Consider the following 23,015-nt stretch of genomic DNA (forward strand, 5'->3'; position numbering starts at 1 on the left):
TATAATATGGTGTAATGCACAACACAATAGATAGATACCATAGAGTTACACCTGGTAATATAAGTTACAGAATTTGTACAGGAAGTGACTGTAGATAAATATCAGGAAATAACAGTTACCTGATTTGTTTACATATGAGTTTGTAATTCTATGAATACGAAACTGTAAAAGAAAGTTTCAAGTTGAAATAGAGATTGTTGAAATATTCTACCTGGTAGGCTACATTGTTTGGTAATAGAGCTTTCTTAGCTTTGCAATAAAAGAAAGTTCACTTTCGTTTGCTTTCTCCCCGTAGGGTGGTAGCGACGTCAGTGCACCTCATGCGGTGCACTGTAGGCATTATTACTTAAAGTTCTTTGCAGCGTCCCTTCGGTCCCTACCTACAACCCCTGTCATTCCTTTTATTGTGCCTCCGTTCATATTCTCTCTCTTCCTGACAATTGTTTCTTAGTGCGACTGCAAAGTGGTTTCCTCTTGTTGTATCTTTCAAACCTTTCTACTCTCACTTCCTCTTCCTGTTACACCTCTCAAACCTTTTTACTCTGTTTCCTTTTCAGCGATGAATGACCTCAGCGTAGGTCCTGGTGCTTGCTCGGCCTTTGACCTAAATTTTACATTCCATTCCTTTCCTTCTTGCTCAATGCTTCGTCGAGTTTAGCCCAGGCCTTGTAGGCGATCAAAGTTGGATTGGCCCTCCTGTCGGTTAATTATGAGGCAGCGATCGACAGTGGTTGGTTTTCAATAACCCATGAACGCGAAGCCACGATCCAGAGTGAGAGAAGACCAATGTTACTGGTTGATATTTCAAGACGCCCCTCGCAAGGCAGCGAGACAACTCCCTGGGGCCACTCAGTCGTATGACAAAATGGGAGAGTGTACTGTATATATATATATATATATATATATATATATATATATATATATATATATACATATGTATGTATATATATATATATATATATATATATATATATATATATATATATATATATATATATATATATATGAGAGAGAGAGTGCAAAAATGGCAATCTGGTCCAATTAGCATCCGTGCTAGTACAGTTTGCAGCTATGATCTGTGACAGTACCAAGACTACCATTTGTGCAGGTACAGATTCGCGGCTGTGTGAAGCGTACTAATACCAAAACTAACATCTGTGTCGGTACAGTTTGCAGCTGTGATCTGTGCTTCGTTATTCAAGAGGGAGAATTGGAGATGGTGAACGATAAACAACGACAGTAAATCAAAATAATAGTCTAATAAAACTTTTATGCTGAAATATTAGATCTCATTTCACTCAGCTGTCATCAGCTTCAATAGTTAAGAGTTGATTGCAGTCATTTTAAATCTAGTTTGTGATTTATAATAATATTAAAATTTTTGCGACGTCTAGTCATTTTTTTTCTCTGTTCAGATCACGTCGATCTGTTGCCAGCTAATTATAAGTAATGAAGATAATCATAATTAGATTTTTCCTCTACATCCTGCACTGGGCTGGAAAGACATTACTCTGCCTGCTCTCTGTAAATCGATTGTTGTATGTCATGAAATCTACAGGTGAGAGAAGCTAACTCTTTGTAAATCTGCTTAAATACTTGAGTTATTCATAACTGTCATTTTTTTAAGGCTGGAGTCACTTCTAATTGTCATTTTGTTAAGACTTGAGTCATTCCTAAATGTCATTTTGTTAAGACTTGAGTCATTCCTAATTGTCATTTTGTTTTGGCTTGAGCCATTCCTAATTCTCATTTTGTTTTGATTTGAGTCATTCCTAATTGTAATTTTGTTTTGACTTGAGTCATTCCTAATTGTCATTTTGTTAAGACCTGAATCATTCCTAAATGTCATATTGTTAAGACTTGAATTATTCCTAAATGTCATTTTGTTAAGACTTGAGTCTTTCCTAAATGTCATTTTGTTAAGACTTGAATCATTCCTAAATGTCATATTGTTAAGACCTGAATTATTCCTAAATGTCATTTTGTTAAGACTTGAATCTTTCCTAAATGTCATTTTGTTAAGACTTGAATTATTCCTAAATGTCATATTGTTAAGACTTGAATTATTCCTAAATGTCATTTTGTTAAGACTTGAGTCTTTCCTAAATGTCATTTTGTTAAGACTTGAATCATTCCTAAATGTCATATTGTTAAGACTTGAATTATTCCTAAATGTCATTTTGTTAAGACTTGAGTCTTTCCTAATTGTCATTTTGTTAAGACTTGAATCATTCCTAACTGTCATTTTGTTAAGACTTGAATCATTACTAATTATCGTTTTGTTAAGACTTGAATCATTCTTAAATGTCATTTTGTTAAGACTTGAGTCATTCCTAAATGTCATTTTGTTAAACTTGAATCATTCCTGAATGTCATTTTGTTAAGACATGAATCATTCCTAACTGTCACTTTGTTAAGACTTCAATCATTGCTAAATGTCATTTTGTTAGCCTTGAATCATTCCTAAATGTCATTTTGCTAAGACTTGAGTCATTTCTAACTGTCATTTTGTTAAGACTTGAATCATTCCTAATTGTCATTTTGTTAAGACGAGTCATTCCTAGATGTCATTTTGTTAAGACTTGAATCATTCCTAAATTTCATTTTGTTAAGACTTCAGTCGTTCCTAACTGTCATTTTCTTAAGACTTGAATCGTTCCTGTCATTTTGCTAAGACTTGAGTCATTCCTAAACGTCATTTTGTTAAGACTTGAGTCATTCCTAACTGTCAGTTGGTTAAGACTTGAATCATTCCTAAATTTCATTTTGTTAAGACTTGAATCGTTCCTAACTGTCATTTTGTTAAGACTTGAATCCATTCCTAAATGTCATTTTAAGACTTGAATCGCTCCTAACTGTCATTTTGTTAAGACTTGAATCATTCCTAAATGTCATTTTGGTAAGACTTGAGTCATTCCTAAATGTCATTTTGTTAAGACTGGAACCATTCCTAAATTTCATTGTTAAGACTTGAATCGTTCCTAACTGTCATTTTGTTAAGATTGAATCATTTCTAAATGTCATTATGTTAAGACTTGAATCATTCCTAACTGTCATTTTGTTAAGCCTTGAATCATTCCTAAATGTCATTTTGTTAAGACATGAATCATTTCTAAATGTCATTATGTTAAGACTTGAATCATTCCTAACTGTCATTTTGTTAAGACCTGAATCATTCCTACTGTAAATGTCATTTTGTTAAGACTTGAATCATTCCTAAATGTCATTTTGTTAAGCCTTGACTCATTCCTAATTGTCATTTTGTTAAAACTTGAGTCATTCCTAAACGTCATTTTGTCAAGACTTGAGTCATTCCTAAATGTCATTTTGTTAAGACTTGAATCATTCCTAAATGTCATTTTGTTAAGACTTGAATCATTCCTAAATGTCATTTTGTTAAGACCTGAATCATTCCTGTCATTTTGTTAAGACTTGAATCATTCCTGTCATTTTGTTAAGACTTGAATCATTCCTAAATGTCATATTGTTAAGACTTGAATCATTCCTAACTGTCATCTTGTTAAGACTTGAGTCATCCCTGATTGTCAAATAATTTTTAGCGATAATTTTGAGTGCAATATACACTCAGATTACCCCTGACAACAAGCACAATAATTCTTATCTTGCCCAAAGAACTTCATCCGCCCACCTCTTCCAGCCGTGCCATTAGTCATGAACTGATTACTGTGCCCACAGATACTTAACAGAGGTGAAAAGTGCCAATACACTCATATACAGGGTGTCCATAAAGTCTCTTTAAAATTTAAAAATATATTACAAAAGCCATTGATGAGATATCTTAATCAGATTTGTTCTATGTACTCAGCAGTTATCAAAGTTGTTAATCACATTGCATTTGTGTATTTCAGGTACCCTGTTGATGAAAGAGGCACTGTTAAATGAACCCCTAAAAAATGGTTACTCCTCAAGAAAAGGCACACTTTGTGTCATGGTTTATTGAAACAAAATCGGATAAGCAGACTCAGCGAAACGACAGAACTAAGTATGGAAGAGGTACACCGTCACGTCCGTCAATTCATGCATTACACAAGAAATTTGTGGAGACAGGGACAGTGTTGGATAAAGGGAGGAGTGGAAGACCAAGAACATCTGAGGAAAACATCGATCTTGTAAGACAAGTCTTTGATCGTTCTCCTACAAAGTCCATCCGTACTGCTGCCAGACACTTACAGCTGCCACTTTCAACAGTGCACAAAGTCCTACACAAGAACTTGCGATTGTACGCTACAAAGTGCAACACTACAGGCACTTGAGCCAATTGATAAAGCAAGCAAAAGATGCCATGACCACCACTGATGAGGCTATGCTACAGCATGGCAAGAAACCGAGTACCGTCTTGATATGATTCGTGCAACTAATGGCGCCCATATAGAGGTGTATTAAATGATGCCAAAAAAACTTCAGTGTCTACTCCTCATTTTGTAATAATTTCCACATATTTGTCTGATCATTTGCTTCTGCAAAATATTTTTTTTAAATTGTAAAGAGACTTTATGGACACCCTGTATAGTGGTCTAAAGTATTACAGGAACTTGTCAGAACGTGAACAGATTTTATTGTATTATGCTGTACATTTTATGCACAGCTTCGCATCTCAATCTCTGTTATTGCAAATACAATCTACCGGAAATCAGATTATCATGTGGTTGGTCATTGCAACTCTCTTCCAAAATTTTGAAAAGAGATAGTTTGGATAGTTTTGCATTGGTATCGTGTCTCACTCACCCTGCCAACGGGTTTTTTCTTTCTATCCCACCCATATGAGATAAGATATCTCGTTATCTGTATCATCAAGTGGCTCGAGGTGAGAGATAAACAAAAAAGTAATGTCACAATATTGGTAGATTTATTCATCCAGTCCAGATGATCGTCACAACATTACAATTATCCCTATTTTCAACTTTTTTGTAATTTTCACACAAAAAGAGTCTCTGTATCAGTGTTTTTTCAGTTTTTTGGCTTCAGAAATTACAGCTGCCTGTCTCAAGTGATGAAAACTTGTAGTCTGACAAATTTTCATCAATTTGGCTTCAGAAATTACAGCTGCCTGTGTTCTTGAAAGAAGAAAACTTGCAGTTTATCCGGATTATCGTCCATAACTTGTCAGAAGTCCAGTAGCCTGTCATTGCGTCGATCCCCCTGTCTTACCCGAGAGCGAATGGGTTCTCCTTACTCGTCTCGAGGTAGTAGGTTCCGTGGGGTCTGCCGAGGAAAGAAACGAACATTAAACTGGATGATGTAGGCTTATGGAAGGGTATTAACCCGGTGCGTGTCCACCTAAGCGTCACCTACTCCGAGGTGCAAGTACTAAACATGGTGGAAGCTCAGTGGGACGCCGTGTTTAGTACCAGCCCCTCGGTGATCAAAGATATCGTTTATTTATATATAGAAATGGGTGATGCAATACTTTGATCCCCGAGGGGTTAGTACTAAACACGGCGTCCCTTTGAGCGTCCGCCGTGTTTAGTACTAGCACCTGGAGGTGACGTGTAGGGGATACATACCGGGTTAATACATTATAGAAGAATCATTATGAATCTGAAGGAACTTTATTGTGGACCACCCAACAGAGCAGAAGTCTCAGGTCATATGGAAAAGGAAGAGCCAGTGGAAAAGACTTGATGGCATTGGATTATATGAAGTAGATGATGACTGCTCAGTCATCAGCTAAGAAGGAAATGGATGAATGGACTGCATTTTACCCCAGTTTGAAGGAAAGATTATAACTTACATTTTTATATATATATTCATTTGTTAATGTATTTTTCCTTTTCTCATAATTGATTTCTTCTTTCTGTATTTCCTATCACCTTCTGTTACTTCTTTCTAATGAACACCACATTCTTTGGAAGCATGAATGTCGAATTAATGGCCTCTGTGGTGGGCTTGTTCCATATGAATAGGCTTCATCTTCTCAATAATAATAATAGTAATAATAATAATAACAATAATGTAGCCTTGTTTCTCAGGCCATTTTCGACCATATTTTCCGCGCCTTGTAATATCAAAAGTGGCATTATTACCGTATATAATTAACATTTATATTTGACAAGGACTGAACAGGTCCTCATATCATTTTCCTAATTTATATCTGACAAGGACTGAACAGGTCCTCATATCATTTTCCTAATTTCAAGAGGAAGTATGAATAGGCCTTCTTGGAGTGGGAACTACAAGTGGTACAATTACTGGGCGAATAATTGTTGTAAGCCTAGTAGAACCAGCAGCAATACAGTAATGATAATTAATAAATGAATATCGTATCGAAAGATGGTGAGTTTCCCTACACTGATTCTTTCTTTCGTACTTCGTATTTTTCCAGTGGTATTTGTTGTTATCTTTCCCTCTTTATTGCCAAGATTGTCTACGATTTTTTTAAACATGATTTTGATGGAATACAAAATCTACTCAGATGACTTTCTCAACTTTCTTTACATAGTTTTCATGCAACCCTAACTCTTCCAGACAAACAGACGCAGAGTGAAACAACAACAAAATTTTTTTAAATCGCTTTCAAAACAACGCCGGAAGTACTAAGTCCGTCGAGGCGTGATATCCCATTAGATCAAGACATCCTGTTACTCTGATGCAATACTAACTCTACTCATGAAGACATACAGAGAGACACAAGTAGTGTGAACAGCAGAGAAAAATGAAAATTCATTTTCAAAAACGAAACCAGACAAACATTTCTTCGGGAAGTACTCACTCCGTCGAGGCGTAAAATCCCATACCGAGACATCCTAGAACTTTGAGGCAATACTAACTCAACTCTTGAAGGCATGCAGACGGACAGACAGAAATAGACACAGTCAGCTTAAACCAACAGAAAAAATTAGAAATTTAACTTTCAAAAAACAACGCCTGACAGCAATATCTCCAGGAAGTACTCACTCCATCGAGGCATGGAATCCCATGTTGAGACACCCTTCTCCACAGCTGTCGCACTCTCCCGCTTTGTACATGTCCCAATCCGGGCAGGGCCTCGCCTTGAAGGGAGTGTTGCCATTAATGCTTTCTATCCAGTACTCATAGGAACGGCCATGACTGCAACCAGCTGTGAATCAGATACACAATTTTCTTATATATTTTCTTTTTTTATTTTCTTTTTACATTGCTTGTATATATATTGATATATTTATATATATACTATATATATAGATAGATAGATGGATAGACAGCAGTAAGTACAGAAGAAGATAGATAAATTTAGAGACAGTCAGATAGACAGTCATTCAGAACACCAGAAGAACAAAGAGAGAGAGAGAGAGAGAGGAGGCGAAAAGACGAAGCTTCACACTGACAACTATGGCTATGAATTCCCAATTACCTGTCAAGACAGTTGCTCAACAAAACAATTATCTGCCCAAACCGTTACCTGTCAAATGATTGCCTGTTAAAGCAATTACATGTCAAAACAATTAGCTGTCACGACAATTGCCTGTCAAAACAATTAACTGTCAAGACAATTACCTGTCCAAACAGTTACACGTCAAAACAATTACTTGTCCAAACAGTTACCTGTCCAGACAATCACCTTTCAAAACAATTGCCTGTCAAGACAATTGCCTGTCAATAAAATCACCTGTCAAAACAATTATCTGCCGAGACAATTACCTGTCAAAACAATTACTTGTCAAGACAGTCACATGTCAAAACAATTACCTGGCCAATTAATTACCTGTTAAAAAAGTTACCTATCAAAACAATTGCCTGTCTAAACAGTTACCTTTCAAGGTAATTGCCTGTCAAAACAATTACTTGTCAAAACAATTACCTATCAAAGCAATTACATGTCAAAGCAATTACATGTCAAAACAATTAGCTGTCAAAACACTTAGCTTTCAAAACAATTACCTGTCCAAATAGTTACCTATCAAAACAATTACCTGCCAAGACAATTACCTGTCAAAAGCTCCGTCCAGCTGCCAGCAGCAGTGCATCCAGGTTGGTGGGCCCCTCCGTTGGGATAATAGTCCACATGGCCCAACCGGCCAGTCAGTCCCACGCAAAACTTTGAACGAGACAGTTAAAATGACAATAGGATAGTTTCATTGTAGGTTACACTGGTTTAATGAGCTAATTTTTAACACTTGTGTATTAGCTTCGTCATCGTTTGGTAACTTGAATATTCTAATTTTAATACATAAGTTCTTCGTCTGTTGGTGAATGTCTGTTTTCTCAAGGGCTCTGAATGCCAGTTTTTAGTATGTTAATTTTAATGTGCTAGTTTTAACACTTGCATTAGCTTCGTCTGTTGGTAAATGTTTATTTTCAGAAGGGCTCTGAATGCCAATTTTAATAAGCTGACTTTAACACACTTATTGCCCTCTAGGCCTGTCTGCAAATGTTAATTAATTTCTTAAGTGTTCTGTAAACTTTTAGCACAAGCCAGTGGTTAAAAATTCCCTGAATGAAAAGAGATTGCAAACTCACGTGGAGAAGACTGCCAGCATTCGAGTGGATGATTTCGACGAAACTGGCGTCGGATCTGTCGAGTTTTGTTTCGTCTTCTGCGCTGTGAAACTCTGGGGCTGCTGGATCCAGACCTGTAACATACAGGGAAGTTTCAGGATCGTAATTACAGTTAGTTTTCACTCCTTTTCACTCCTTAAGTGGCAGTCAGCTGGAAATTGTTTATTAAAAACTATATATCATCTTTTCAGTCATTTGCAATGATGCGGACCTGTAGCATACAGTTAGTTCTCACTCCCTTATTGACAGTCAGCTGGAAATTGAATTTATTATAATTACATTACGTTACTTTAGAGTAATTTCCAATGATCTTGTAACATACAGGAAGACAATTTCACACGGTCTTAATTACAGCTAACTGTCAGTAACTGTAAATTCCCGTAGGGGGGTGGTGCCGTCAGTGCTCCTCGTGCGGTGCACTGTAGGCATTACTTAAGGTTCTTGGCAGCGTGCCTTCGGCCCCTAGCTGCAACCCCTCTCGTTTCTTTTACTGTACCTCCTCTCATATTCTTTCTTCCATCTTACTTTCCACCCTCTCCTAACAATTGATTCATGTTGCCACTGCGAGGTTTTCCTCCTGTTACACCTTTCAAATCTTTTACTGTCAATTTCCGTTTCAGCGCTGAATGACCTCGTAGGTCCCAGTACTTGGCATTTGGCCTAAATTCTATGTTCAATCCAGTAACTGTAAATCACTTCTTTAGTGAAAGTCAACCGGAAATTAAATTGATTATAATTGCATAATTACTTTTCAGCAATTCGCCAATTATCAAGACCTGTAACATACAAGGAGGGTTTCACGGTTCCTAAATGTCATATTGTTAAGACCTGAATTATTCCTAAATGTCATTTTGTTAAGACTTGAATCTTTCCTAAATGTCATTTTGTTAAGACTTGAATTATTCCTAAATGTCATATTGTTAAGACTTGAATTATTCCTAAATGTCATTTTGTTAAGACTTGAGTCTTTCCTAAATGTCATTTTGTTAAGACTTGAATCATTCCTAAATGTCATATTGTTAAGACTTGAATTATTCCTAAATGTCATTTTGTTTAAGACTTGAGTCTTTCCTAATTGTCATTTTGTTAAGACTTGAATCATTCCTAACTGTCATTTTGTTAAGACTTGAATCATTACTAATTATCGTTTTGTTAAGACTTGAATCATTCTTAAATGTCATTTTGTTAAGACTTGAGTCATTCCTAAATGTCATTTTGTTAAACTTGAATCATTCCTGAATGTCATTTTGTTAAGACATGAATCATTCCTAACTGTCACTTTGTTAAGACTTCAATCATTGCTAAATGTCATTTTGTTAGCCTTGAATCATTCCTAAATGTCATTTTGCTAAGACTTGAGTCATTTCTAACTGTCATTTTGTTAAGACTTGAATCATTCCTAATTGTCATTTTGTTAAGACGAGTCATTCCTAGATGTCATTTTGTTAAGACTTGAATCATTCCTAAATTTCATTTTGTTAAGACTTCAGTCGTTCCTAACTGTCATTTTCTTAAGACTTGAATCGTTCCTGTCATTTTGCTAAGACTTGAGTCATTCCTAAACGTCATTTTGTTAAGACTTGAGTCATTCCTAACTGTCAATTGGTTAAGACTTGAATCATTCCTAAATTTCATTTTGTTAGACTTGAATCGTTCCTAACTGTCATTTTGTTAAGACTTGAATCCATTCCTAAATGTCATTTTAAGACTTGAATCGCTCCTAACTGTCATTTTGTTAAGACTTGAATCATTCCTAAATGTCATTTTGGTAAGACTTGAGTCATTCCTAAATGTCATTTTGTTAAGACTGGAACCATTCCTAAATTTCATTGTTAAGACTTGAATCGTTCCTAACTGTCATTTTGTTAAGATTGAATCATTTCTAAATGTCATTATGTTAAGACTTGAATCATTCCTAACTGTCATTTTGTTAAGCCTTGAATCATTCCTAAATGTCATTTTGTTAAGACATGAATCATTTCTAAATGTCATTATGTTAAGACTTGAATCATTCCTAACTGTCATTTTGTTAAGACCTGAATCATTCCTACTGTAAATGTCATTTTGTTAAGACTTGAATCATTCTAAATGTCATTTTGTTAAGCCTTGACTCATTCCTAAATGTCATTTTGTTAAAACTTGAGTCATTCCTAAACGTCATTTTGTCAAGACTTGAGTCATTCCTAAATGTCATTTTGTTAAGACTTGAATCATTCTAAATGTCATTTTGTTAAGACTTGAATCATTCCTAAATGTCATTTTGTTAAGACCTGAATCATTCCTGTCATTTTGTTAAGACTTGAATCATTCCTGTCATTTTGTTGACTTGAATCATTCCTAAATGTCATATTGTTAAGACTTGAATCATTCCTAACTGTCATCTTGTTAAGACTTGAGTCATCCCTGATTGTCAAATAATTTTTAGCGATAATTTTGAGTGCAATATACACTCAGATTACCCCTGACAACAAGCACAATAATTCTTATCTTGCCCAAAGAACTTCATCCGCCCACCTCTTCCAGCCGTGCCATTAGTCATGAACTGATTACTGTGCCCACAGATACTTAACAGAGGTGAAAAGTGCCAATACACTCATATACAGGGTGTCCATAAAGTCTCTTTAAAATTTAAAAATATATTACAAAAGCCATTGATGAGATATCTTAATCAGATTTGTTCTATGTACTCAGCAGTTATCAAAGTTTTTATTCGCATTGCATTTGTGTATTACAGGTACCCCGTTGATGAAAGAGGCACTGTTAAATGAAACCCTAAAAATGGCTACTCCTCAAGAAAAGGCACACTTTGTGTCATGGTTTATTGAAACAAAATCGGATAAGCAGACTCAGCGAAACGACAGAACTAAGTATGGAAGAGGTACACCGTCACGTCCGTCAATTCATGCATTGCACAAGAAATTTGTGGAGACAGGGACAGTGTTGGATAAAGGAGGAGTGGAAGACCAAGAACATCTGAGGAAAACATCGATCTTGTAAGACAAGTCTTTGATCGTTCTCCTACAAAGTCCATCCGTACTGCTGCCAGACACTTACAGCTGCCACTTTCAACAGTGCACAAAGTCCTACACAAGAACTTGCGATTATGCGCTACAAAGTGCAACACTACAGGCACTTGAGCCAATTGATAAAGCAAGCAAAGATGCCATGACCACCACTGATGAGGCTATGCTACAGCATGGCAAGAAACCAGTACCGTCTTGATATGATTCGTGCAACTAATGGCGCCCTATATAGAGGTGTATTAAATGATGCCAAAAAACTTCAGTGTCTACTCCTCATTTTGTAATAATTTCCACATATTTGTCTGATCATTTGCTTCTGCAAAATATTTTTAAATTGTAAAGAGACTTTATGGACACCCTGTATAGTGGTCTAAAGTATTACAGGAACTTGTCAGAACGTGAACAGATTTTATTGTATTATGCTGTACATTTTATGCACAGCTTCGCATCTAAATCTCTGTTATTGCAAATACAATCTACCGGAAATCAGATTATCATGTGGTTGGTCATTGCAACTCTCTTCCAAAATTTTGAAAAGAGATAGTTTGGATAGTTTTGCATTGGTATCGTGTCTCACTCACCCTGCCAACGGGTTTTTTCTTTCTATCCCACCCATATGAGATAAGATATCTCGTTATCTGTATCATTAAGTGGCTCGAGGTGAGAGATAAACAAAAAGTAATGTCACAGTATTGGTAGATTTATTCATCCAGTCCAGATGATCGTCACAACATTACAATTATCCTATTTTCAACTTTTTGTAATTTTCACACAAAAAGAGTCCCTGTATCAGTGTTTTTCAGTTTTTGGCTTCAGAAATTACAGCTGCCTGTCTCAAGTGATGAAAACTTGTAGTCTGACAAATTTTCATCAATTTGGCTTCAGAAATTACAGCTGCCTGTGTTCTTGAAAGAAGAAAACTTGCAGTTTATCCGGATTATCGTCCATAACTTGTCAGAAGTCCAGTAGCCTGTTAGTGCGTCGATCTCCCTCTCTTACCCGAGAGCGAATGGGTTCTCCTTACTCGTCTCGAGGTAGTAGGTTCCGTGGGGTCTGCCGAGGGAAAGAAACGAACATTAAACTGGATGATGTAGGCTTATGGAAGGGTATTAACCCGGTGCGTGTCCACCTAAGCGTCACCTACTCCGAGGTGCAAGTACTAAACATGGTGGAAGCTCAGTGGGACGCCGTGTTTAGTACCAGCCCCTCGGTGATCAAAGATATCGTTTATTTATATATAGAAATGGGTGATGCAATACTTTGATCCCCGAGGGGCTAGTACTAAACACGGCGTCCCTTTGAGCGTCCGCCGTGTTTAGTACTAGCACCTTGGAGGTGACGTGTAGGGGATACATACCGGGTTAATACATTATAGAAGAATCATTATGAATCTGAAGGAACTTTATTGTGGACCACCCAACAGAGCAGAAGTCTCAGGTCATATGGAAAAGGAAGAGCCAGTGGAAAAGACTTGATGGCATTGGATTATATGAAGTAGATGATGACTGCTCAGTCATCAGCTAAGAAAGAAATGGATGAATGGACTGCATTTTACCCCAGTTTGAAGGAAAGATTATAACTTACATTTTTATATATATATTCATTTGTTAATGTATTTTCCTTTTCTCATAATTGATTTCTTCTTTCTGTATTTCCTATCACCTTCTGTTACTTCTTTCTAATGAACACCACATTCTTTGGAAGCATGAATGTCGAATTAATGGCCTCTGTGGTGGGCTTGTTCCATATGAATAGGCTTCATCTTCTCAATAATAATAATAGTAATAATAATAATAACAATAATGTAGCCTTGTTTCTCAGGCCATTTTCGACCATATTTTCCGCCTTGTAATATCAAAAAGTGGCATTATTATCGTATATAATTAACATTTATATTTGACAAGGACTGAACAGGTCCTCATATCATTTTCTAATTTATATCTGACAAGGACTGAACAGGTCCTCATATCATTTTCTAATTTCAAGAGGAAGTATGAATAGGCCTTCTTGGAGTGGGAACTACAAGTGGTACAATTATTGGGCGAATAATTGTTGTAAGCCTGGTAGAACCAGCAGCAATACAGTAATGATAATTAATAAATGAATATCGTATCGAAAGATGGTGAGTTTCCCTACGCTGATTCTTTCTTTCGTACTTCGTATTTTTCCAGTGGTATTTGTTGTTATCTTTCCCTCTTTATTGCCAAGATTGTCTACGATTTTTTAAACATGATTTTGATGTATTACAAAATCTACTCAGATGCCTCTCTCAACTTTCTTTACATAGTTTTCATGCAACACTAACTCTTCCAGACAAACAGACGCAGAGTGAAACAACAACAACAAAAAATTTTTAAATCGCTTTCAAAACAACGCCGGAAGTACTCAGTCCGTCAAGGCGTGATATCCCATTACATCAAGACATCCTGTTACTCTGATGCAATACCAACTCTACTCATGAAGACATACAGACAGACACAGGTAGTGTGAACAGCAGAGAAAATTGAAAATTCAGTTTCAAAAACGAAACCAAAAAAACATTTCTTCAGAAAGTACTCACTCCGTCGAGGCGTGAAATTTTAATCCCATATCAAGACATCATAGAATTTTGAGGCAATACTAACTCAACTCTTGAAGGCATACAGACGGACAGACAGAAATAGACACAGTCAGCTTAAACCAACAGAAAAAAATTAGAAATTTAACTTTCAAAAACAACGCCTGACAGCAATATCTCCAGGAAGTACTCACTCCATCGAGGCATGGAATCCCATGTTGAGACATCCTTCTCCACAGCTGTCGCACTCTCCCGCTTTGTACATGTCCCAATCCGGGCAGGGCCTCGCCTTGAAGGGAGTGTTGCCATTAATGCTCTCTATCCAGTACTCGTAGGAACGGCCATGACTGCAACCAGCTGTAAATCAGATACACAATTTTCTTATATATTTTCTTTTTTATTTTCTTTTTACATTGCTCGTATATATTTATATATTTTTATATATACTATATATATACGAGTATATAGATAGATGGATAGACAGCAGTAAGTACAGAAGAAGATAGATAAATATAGAGACAGTCAGATAGACAGTCACTCAGAACACCAGAAGAACAAAGATAGAGAGAGAGAGAGAGTGAGGCGAAAAGACGAAGCTTCACACTGACAGCTATGGCTATGAATTCCCAGTTACCTGTCAAGACAATTGCTTGACAAAACAATTATCTGCCCAAACCGTTACCTGTCAAATGATTGCCTATTATAGCAATTACATGTCAAAACAATTAGCTGTTACGGTAATTGCCTGTCAAAACAATTAGCTGTCAAAACACTTAACTTTAAAAACACTTACGTGTCCAAACAGTTACCCGTCAAAACAATTACCTTTCCGAACAGTTAGCTGTCCAGACAATCACCTTTCAAAACAATTGCCTGTCAGTAAAATCACCTGTCAAAACAATTATCTGTCAAGACAGTTACCTGTCAAAACAATTACTTGTCAAGACAGTCACATGTCAAAACAATTACCTGGCCAATTAATTACCTGTTAAAAAAGTTACCCATCAAAACAATTGCCTGTCAAAACAGTTACCTGTCACAACAGTTACCTACCAAAGCAATTACATGTCAAAACAATTAGCTGTCAAAACAATTTGCTGTCAAAACACTTAGCTTTCAAAACAATTACCTGTCCAAATAGTTACCTATCAAAACAGTTACCTGCCAAGACAATTACCTGTCAAAAGCTCCGTCCAGCTGCCAGCAGCAGTGCATCCAGGTTGGTGGGCCCCTCCGTTGGGATAATAGTCCACATGGCCCAACCGGCCAGTCAGTCCCACGCAAAACTTTGAACGAGACATTTAAAATGACAATAGGATAGTTTCATTGTAGGTTACACTGGTTTAATGAGCTAATTTTTAACACTTGTGTATTAGCTTCGTCATCGTTTGGTAACCTGAATATGCTAATTTTAATACATAAGCTCTTCGTCTGTTGGTGAATGTCTGTTTTCTCAAGGGCTCTGAATGCCAGTTTTTAGTATGTTAATTTTAATGTGCTAGTTTTAACACATGCATTAGCTTCGTCTGTTGGTAAATGTTTATTTTCAGAAGGGCTCTGAATGCTAATTTTAATAAGCTGCTTTTAACACACTTATTGCCCTCTAGGCCTGTCTGCAAATGTTAATTAATTTCGTAAGTGTTCTGTAAACTTTTAGCACAAGCCAGTGGTTAAAAATTCCCTGAATGAAAGGGGATTTCAAACTCACGTGGAGCAGACTGCCAGCATTCGAGTGGATGATTTCGACGAAACTGGCGTCGGATCTGTCGAGTTTTGTTTCGTCCTCTGCGCTGTGAAACTCGGGGGCTGCTGGATCCAGACCTGTAACATACAGGGAAGTTTCAGGATCGTAATTACAGTTAGTTTTCACTCCTTTTCACTCCTTTAGTGACAGCTGGAAATTGTTTATTAAAAACTATATATCATCTTTTCAGTCATTTGCAGTGATGCGGACCTGTAGCATACAGTTAGTTCTCACTTCCTTATTGACAGTCAGCTGGAAATTGAATTTATTATAATTACGTTACGTTACTTTACAGTAATTTCCAGTGATCTTGTAACATACAAGAAGACAGTTTCACACAGTCTTAATTACAGCTAACTGTCAGTAACTGTAAATTCCCGTAGGGGGGTGGTGCCGTCAGTGCTCCTCGTGCGGTGCACTGTAGGCATTACTTAAGGTTCTTGACAGCGTGCCTTCGGCCCCTAGCTGCAACCCCTCTCGTTTCTTTTACTGTACCTCCTCTCATATTCTTTCTTCCATCTTACTTTCCACCCTCTCCTAACAATTGATTCATGTTGCCACTGCGAGGTTTTCCTCCTGTTACACCTCTCAAGCCTTCTACTGTCAATTTCCGTTTCAGCGCTGAATGACCTCATAGGTCCCAGTGCTTGGCATTTGTCCTAAATTCTATGTTCAGTTCAGTAACTGTAAATCACTTCTTTAGTGAAAGTCAACAGGAAATTAAATTGATCATAATTGCATAATTACTTTTCAGCAGTTCGCCAATTATCAAGACCTGTAACATACAGGGAGGGTTTCACGGTCCCGTCTACAGTTACAGGTGTCTTGGAACATCAAGAAATACAGGGAATACAGAACACCTCCCAGGGTGGTTTTTGATTTTTAAATGAACAGTTATAACAGTTTCAGATGTTATAGAATACAACTAACTTTAAAGGAACAAATAATTGACATTTAATGTCAAGTTAGATACTTATCAGGCTTATTTTTTCATATTCAATTCGATTAAATTCGTTAAGTATTACTACTTTAAAGTACACTAGAATTTAGGCATCGATTCATATATATATGTATATATATATATATATATATATATATATATATATATATATATATATATATATATATATATATATATATATATATATATATAGAAGACATTTATATAAACAATTCATTTTATATATATATATATATATATATATATATATATATATATATAGTTATGTATTTATATATGGATATGGAAAACGTTTCGAAAAAAATTGTTATTAGTTACTCGTAAATTTCTATATTGAAATTCGTGGCATAAAGTTTTTTTAATATGAACTTAACTTTTTAAAATTTATATTGAGATTTAATTTTTTTATTTTAAATTGAAATTTAAATTTTTAGAAATATTTTACCACGTGCTGCAATTTTTTCCCACTGACCTGTGATGCGTCCGACCGGGCCGTGGGCCACGTGAAACCCAATGATTCCACTAACGTGGGCACCTAAGGAATGCCCAGTCACGTGCAGGGCTGTGACGTTAAGCTGCCCGTAGACGTGCAAGAAGTCCAAGAATTGGGCTGAGTGTTGGCCCACCTGGAAGGGATTAAATTTAAACAGATTGTGATGGTGGAAAAGTACGCGAATTCATACTTCTAACGTCAAAGCAATTGAACGCAACTTCAGGGCAACTGAACGCAACTTCATAGCAACTGAACACGACTTCAGGGCAATTGAATGCAACCTCAGAGCAATTGAATACAACTTCAGAGGGATTGAACGCATCTTCAGAGCAATAGAATACAACTTCACAGCAACTGAATGCAACTTCAAAACAGTTGAATACAGCTTCAGAACAGTTGAATGCATCGTCAAACCAATTGAACGCAACTTCTTGACAACTGAACGCTAATTCAAGGCAGTTGAATGCAACTTTACGGCAACTGAATGCAACTTCAAAACAACTGAACGCAACTTCATAGCGGTTGAACACAACTCCACAGCAATTGAATGCAACTTCAGAGTAACTGAAGACAACTTCAGAGCAACTGAATACCGTAACTTTAGAGCAATTGGACGCAACTTAACAGCAGTTAAACGCAGCTTTACAACCATTGAACGCAGCTGAATACAAATTCAGAGTAACTCACGTGGAAATGAGTGAATGTAAACAATATTTCTAGATGCAAAAGCATACTAACATACTTCTAACTTATGAGCAGCCGAATACAACTTCAAAGCAGTTGAATGCAGCCTCAGAGCAATTGAACTCAACTTCGTAGCAAGTGAATGCAACTTTTCAGCAACCGAAAGCAATTTCGTAACAACTGGACGCAACTTCAGAGCAACTGAATGCAACTTCTGAGCAATTAAACACAACCGCACTACAATTGAATGCAACTTCCCAGCAAGTGAAGGCAATTTCACAACAACCAAACGCAGCTTTAGAACAATTGATTGCAACTCTGAGCAATTAAACACAACTGCACTGCAATTGAATGCAACTTCACGGCAACTGAATGCAATTTCACAACAATCAAACGCAACTTCAGAGCAACTGAATGCAACTTCTGAGTAATTAAACACAACTGTACTGCAATTGAATGCAACTTCACAGCAATCGAACTCAACTTCACAGCAATTTAACGCAACTTTAGAGCAATGTGAATGCAACTTCACAACAATTAAACAAAACTTTAGAGGTACTGAACCCAGCTTCACAGCAACTGGGTGCAAGTGAACGCAACTTCACAGCAACTAGATGCAAGTGAACGCAACTTCACAGCAACTAGATGCAAGTGAACGCAACTTCACAGCAATTAACAACAAAAATGCAATAGCCTAGTATACAACTTCAGAGGAAACTGCATACAGTGGCTTACCAGGGGTAGATTGTGAACGACTCCTGGGTAGTTGACGTGGTGGGAGATCGTCCCCCAGTCTACAGCGATGACGTTGCAGTCATAGTGTGTTAACAGTTCTGGAAATGTAAGAATAAATAATTGATTAACTAATACTGAAAATAAAATAATAAATTATTTATTAATAAGTAAATCAATAAATGCTCAGTGGTATCGGATCTCCTGATGCTGTGAGCGGCGAGGCTTCAGTCCTTGGTAGAGAATATCGTTGGCTCGTTCCAAAGGATCCCATTCGCCCCTGTTGGCCTAATCGACGGATTGTGTACCTGGTGGTTAGTCAACTGCGGGGCAAGACTAACCCAAGGTATACATTGGTGTAGACCTGACAACCTCATCGCATGAGGTTTTTGATATGAGTTGACAAGGTGGACCCATTACCTGAAAAATCTTTTATTGTTTGTTGACCTGTGAGGTGAATTATGCACCTGGTGACAAGTCGACTGTGAGGATTATTGCAGCTAGGGTGGAAAAAAGTTGTAAGGCTTACAACCTCATCCCAAAAGAACTACAGCCACTATTTTAAAACTGGGGAATCAGGCAAATAGTTGAAATTATTATTATTATTATTATTATTATTATTATTATTATTATTATTATTATTATTATTATTATTTGTAGGAGCAGGTAAATTACATAGCAGCCGTCCAAAATGCATTTATTCCTCGACGTTTCGGTAGCTCTCTCTACCATTGTCAAAAGAAACTCATCTGTTTGAAAGAGGGTCTTCTACCGAGATATTATTATCATTATTTATCATTTACCTGTCTTAGCGTTCACTGGCCACCCGGTGTGGCCTCTGGCCATCCAGCCGTGGATGAGAAGGTGTGTTGGTCGACTGGGGTCGAAGGGCGAGCTGGCCAGACTGCCTGTGTCATTAATCAGCAGTTCATAGTAAGATGCGTCATCAGGGTTACTTCTGCAAGGAGATTGGGAGAGGGCTGTTAGTGTAGCTTTCTCTCTGTCTCATATATATATATATATATATATATATATATATATATATATATATATATATATATATATATATATATATATATATATATATATATATATATATACTATATATGTATATATTATATATATATATATATATATATATATATATATATATATATATATATATATATATATATATATATATATATACACACACATATATATATCGTAATTTCATTCGGATTTGGGCAAGTTATAAAAAGAGTCTCTTTTCATTATTATGATCCATTCACATTAAAGAGAAAGAAAAGATTGATATAATTTTAAAAAATGGCTCGATTTAAAAATATCGACCCATAAGCACATTCGGCTTACACCCAAAGAGTTTAGCTATTATTATTATTATTATTATTATTATTATTATTATTATTATTATTATTATTATTATTATTATTATTATTATTCAGGAGATGAACCCTATTCATATGGAACAAGCCCGCCACAGGAGCCATTGACTCGAAATTCAAGCTTCCAAAGAATATGGTGCTCATTTGAAAGAAGTAACAGAGGGTGAAAGGAAATACAGAAAGAAGAGATCTCACTTATTAAAAAAGAAAAAATGAATTAACAAATGAATGAAAGGGCTTCTGGAACTGAGAAGTTCGACTGCGAGGCACATTTACTGCACATTGGTGCTGCTGTTCAGCAAATCTTTTCTCTCTCGGAAGGACAAGGGGATCAGGGATCAACCAAGATCTGTTTCTTGACAGACAAGAGACCACCCGTCGATGGTTCAAGTCATAACTGCTACTATTAGGAAACAGAAACCTACCACCACTACACGAACCACTCTGTCCAAAAGAGATAAATCTCTGGCAGAAGCAGACATCTGCTGTACACCGGAGAACGGTATTGTAGGTAAGGGAGTACAAATGATCTAAAATAGGTTGCATTGATTTTACCACCTATAAATATATGAGGCCTTACGAACAGTGCCTAACTTTCTTGCGGCATTTGCTGAAACTTTCAGTAGATGTTTCTGAAAAGTTAGATGTGAGTCAAAAGTTACGCAAAGAATAATTAGAGCCTCTGACTCATTCAGAAGAGTCCCGTCCACCTGTAAAATCCGTCGTGGGTGTCATTTTTTTTTTTTTTTACCCAAGAGGACCCATTTTTAGTTTTTGAAAAGAAAACTATTGTGCCAGCTTTGTCTGTCCGTCCGCACTTTTTTCTGTCCGCCCTCAGATCTTAAAAACTACTGAGCCAGAGGGCTGCAAATTGGTAGGTTGATAATCCACCCTCCAGTCATCAAACATACCAAATTGCAGCCCTCTAGCCTCAGTAGTTTTTATTTGATTTAAGGTCAAAATCAGCCATAATCGTGCTTTTGGCAACGCAACAACTCGGGCCACCACGGCCGGCTAAGAGCTTCATAGGCCGCGGCTCGTACAGCATTATGCCGAGACCACCTAAAGATAGATCTATTTTCGGTGGCCTTGATTATGCCATGTACAGAAAACTCGACTGCGCCGAAGAAATTTCGGCGCATTTTTCTCTTGTTTTTTGACGTAACCACACCTCAGGACTCACCTGGTCCACAAGAGGAAACGAACGTCTTTCATATCAGCCTTGAAGACAGGTTCGGGATCAACGTGGCCCAAATTAGCTGAGCAGGTCAGTCGTGCAACGGACAAAACTGGAAAAGATAAGGATTAAAATCAGTTGAAAATAACCCCCAGTAAAATCTATTTATACAGTTCATATATGAAGTATGATTTCCGTGGGAAAATGTGGCAGTTTAAGTACCTGTACATTTTGTGGGTGTTTTAGAAATTTCCCAGGGGAGGTGGGGGGAAAGTTCTACTTATCTTATCGCCCCATGGTCCACTGGTAAACAGACTAGAATGCTGTTGGTACAACAAATACTCCGTAGACGTTATAGCATTATATCTGCATTACAACAAAGAAATATCTCTTACCTAATGTCAATATTATCATGTACAGCATCGCGCAGGCTTTGGAGGACTAACGAAGAAGAAAAAATGGTAATCGCTGTATGTCTCAGACTCCTATATTCCTGGCCGACGCTTCAAAGCCTCAGTAATCAAGGTTTCGCCCAAAATGAAAGCCCGAAAGTCTTAAGAAAAGGCTACGAATTAATTAAGACTTTCGACTCTCAACTAAGGCTGAGATACCTTTCGTCTGTTGAATTGTTTGTCGCAAGTTCTGTCCATAATTTATATAGTCCCCTTCAGCCGTCATCCTGACAAGCTCTTTCTCTGATTGGTCGACTGGCAGCCAATAGGATCCCTCGTTCTGAAATGCCTTTATTTTTATCTCAACTGGGAATTCTTAAGCGTCACAAGAAGACGTGTTACGTATTGTAGGCATTGCTCACAGGCCATTTATCTTTTCAGCTTCACAATTTCAAAGTCTACCTGGACCTTTATAGGTCGAGATAAGATTACAGGGGAAAATACATATGTATTTGCTGATGAGTACCAATTATTGTGTCGTGTTGAATTTCGTTGCTTTTTCTACATTTTTTGGAACAATTTAAGAATTCCTATGTATATAAAAGTACACCGTACGTTTTCCCATACATATAAAAGAGTTTTTTTTCTTGCATTCAGTCTACATTTGCTAAAATAAACATATATACATTTCTTGAAAAATTAACTATATATATACATATATACATATATATATATATATATATATATATATATATATATATATATATATATATATATATATATATATATATATATAAATATATATATATATATATATGTGTGTGTGTGTGTGTGTTACAGGGGATATATGAAATCCTTGGATTTCACGAAATCCCTGGGGAATTTGTGAAGTGACCAATTTGCTTTAGAACATTTGATCCACGAGGGCTGGTACTAAACACGGCGAAACAGTGATTCATCTACACTGTTTCGCCGTGTTTTCTACTAAAGTCCACTGGGGGTTAAATGCATTTGCTGTGTTTAGTATTAACCCCTGGGGGATCAAACGTCCTTAAGTGCATTTGATCCCCCCAGGGTCTAGTACTAAACATGGCGAAACACATTTGACCCCCCAGTTGTTAGTACTCAACATGGCAAAACACATTTTAACCCAGGGGCTAGTACTAAACACAGCGAAACACATTTGACACCCCAGGGGCTAGAGCTAAACACGGCGAAACAGTGTAGATGAATCACTGTTTCGCCGTGTTTAGTACCAGCCCTCGGGGATCAAATGCATATATAATTTATATATATATATATATATATATATATATATATATATATATATATATATATATATATATATATATATATATATATATATATATA

General features: G+C 36.6%; 1 protein-coding gene across 2 annotated transcripts; it reads right to left on the reverse strand.

Annotated features, from left to right (window-relative positions):
• Positions 1-4,845: 4,845 nt before the first annotated feature.
• LOC136840649 (pancreatic lipase-related protein 3-like) lies at positions 4,846-21,891 on the reverse strand. Of its 2 annotated transcripts, none has more exons than XM_067107346.1 (9): positions 21,648-21,891; positions 21,259-21,364; positions 19,494-19,648; positions 18,694-18,791; positions 17,254-17,407; positions 8,458-8,570; positions 7,927-8,035; positions 6,916-7,078; positions 4,846-5,223 (listed from the first exon to the last, which is right to left on the reverse strand). In XM_067107346.1, exons 1-9 carry the CDS (start codon positions 21,673-21,675, stop codon positions 5,166-5,168), a joined length of 984 nt encoding a protein of 327 aa, XP_066963447.1. In that variant the 5' UTR covers positions 21,676-21,891; the 3' UTR covers positions 4,846-5,165. The 2 variants fall into 2 exon arrangements, with proteins under 2 accessions (XP_066963447.1, XP_066963448.1); XM_067107347.1 differs by lacking the exons at positions 4,846-5,223; positions 6,916-7,078; positions 7,927-8,035; positions 8,458-8,570 and adding exons at positions 12,202-12,572; positions 14,271-14,433; positions 15,254-15,362; positions 15,785-15,897.
• Between the last annotated feature and the right edge of the window lie 1,124 nt (positions 21,892-23,015).

Source organism: Macrobrachium rosenbergii, chromosome 8, assembly GCF_040412425.1.
Source record: "Macrobrachium rosenbergii isolate ZJJX-2024 chromosome 8, ASM4041242v1, whole genome shotgun sequence".
Lineage (NCBI taxonomy): Eukaryota > Metazoa > Arthropoda > Malacostraca > Decapoda > Palaemonidae > Macrobrachium > Macrobrachium rosenbergii.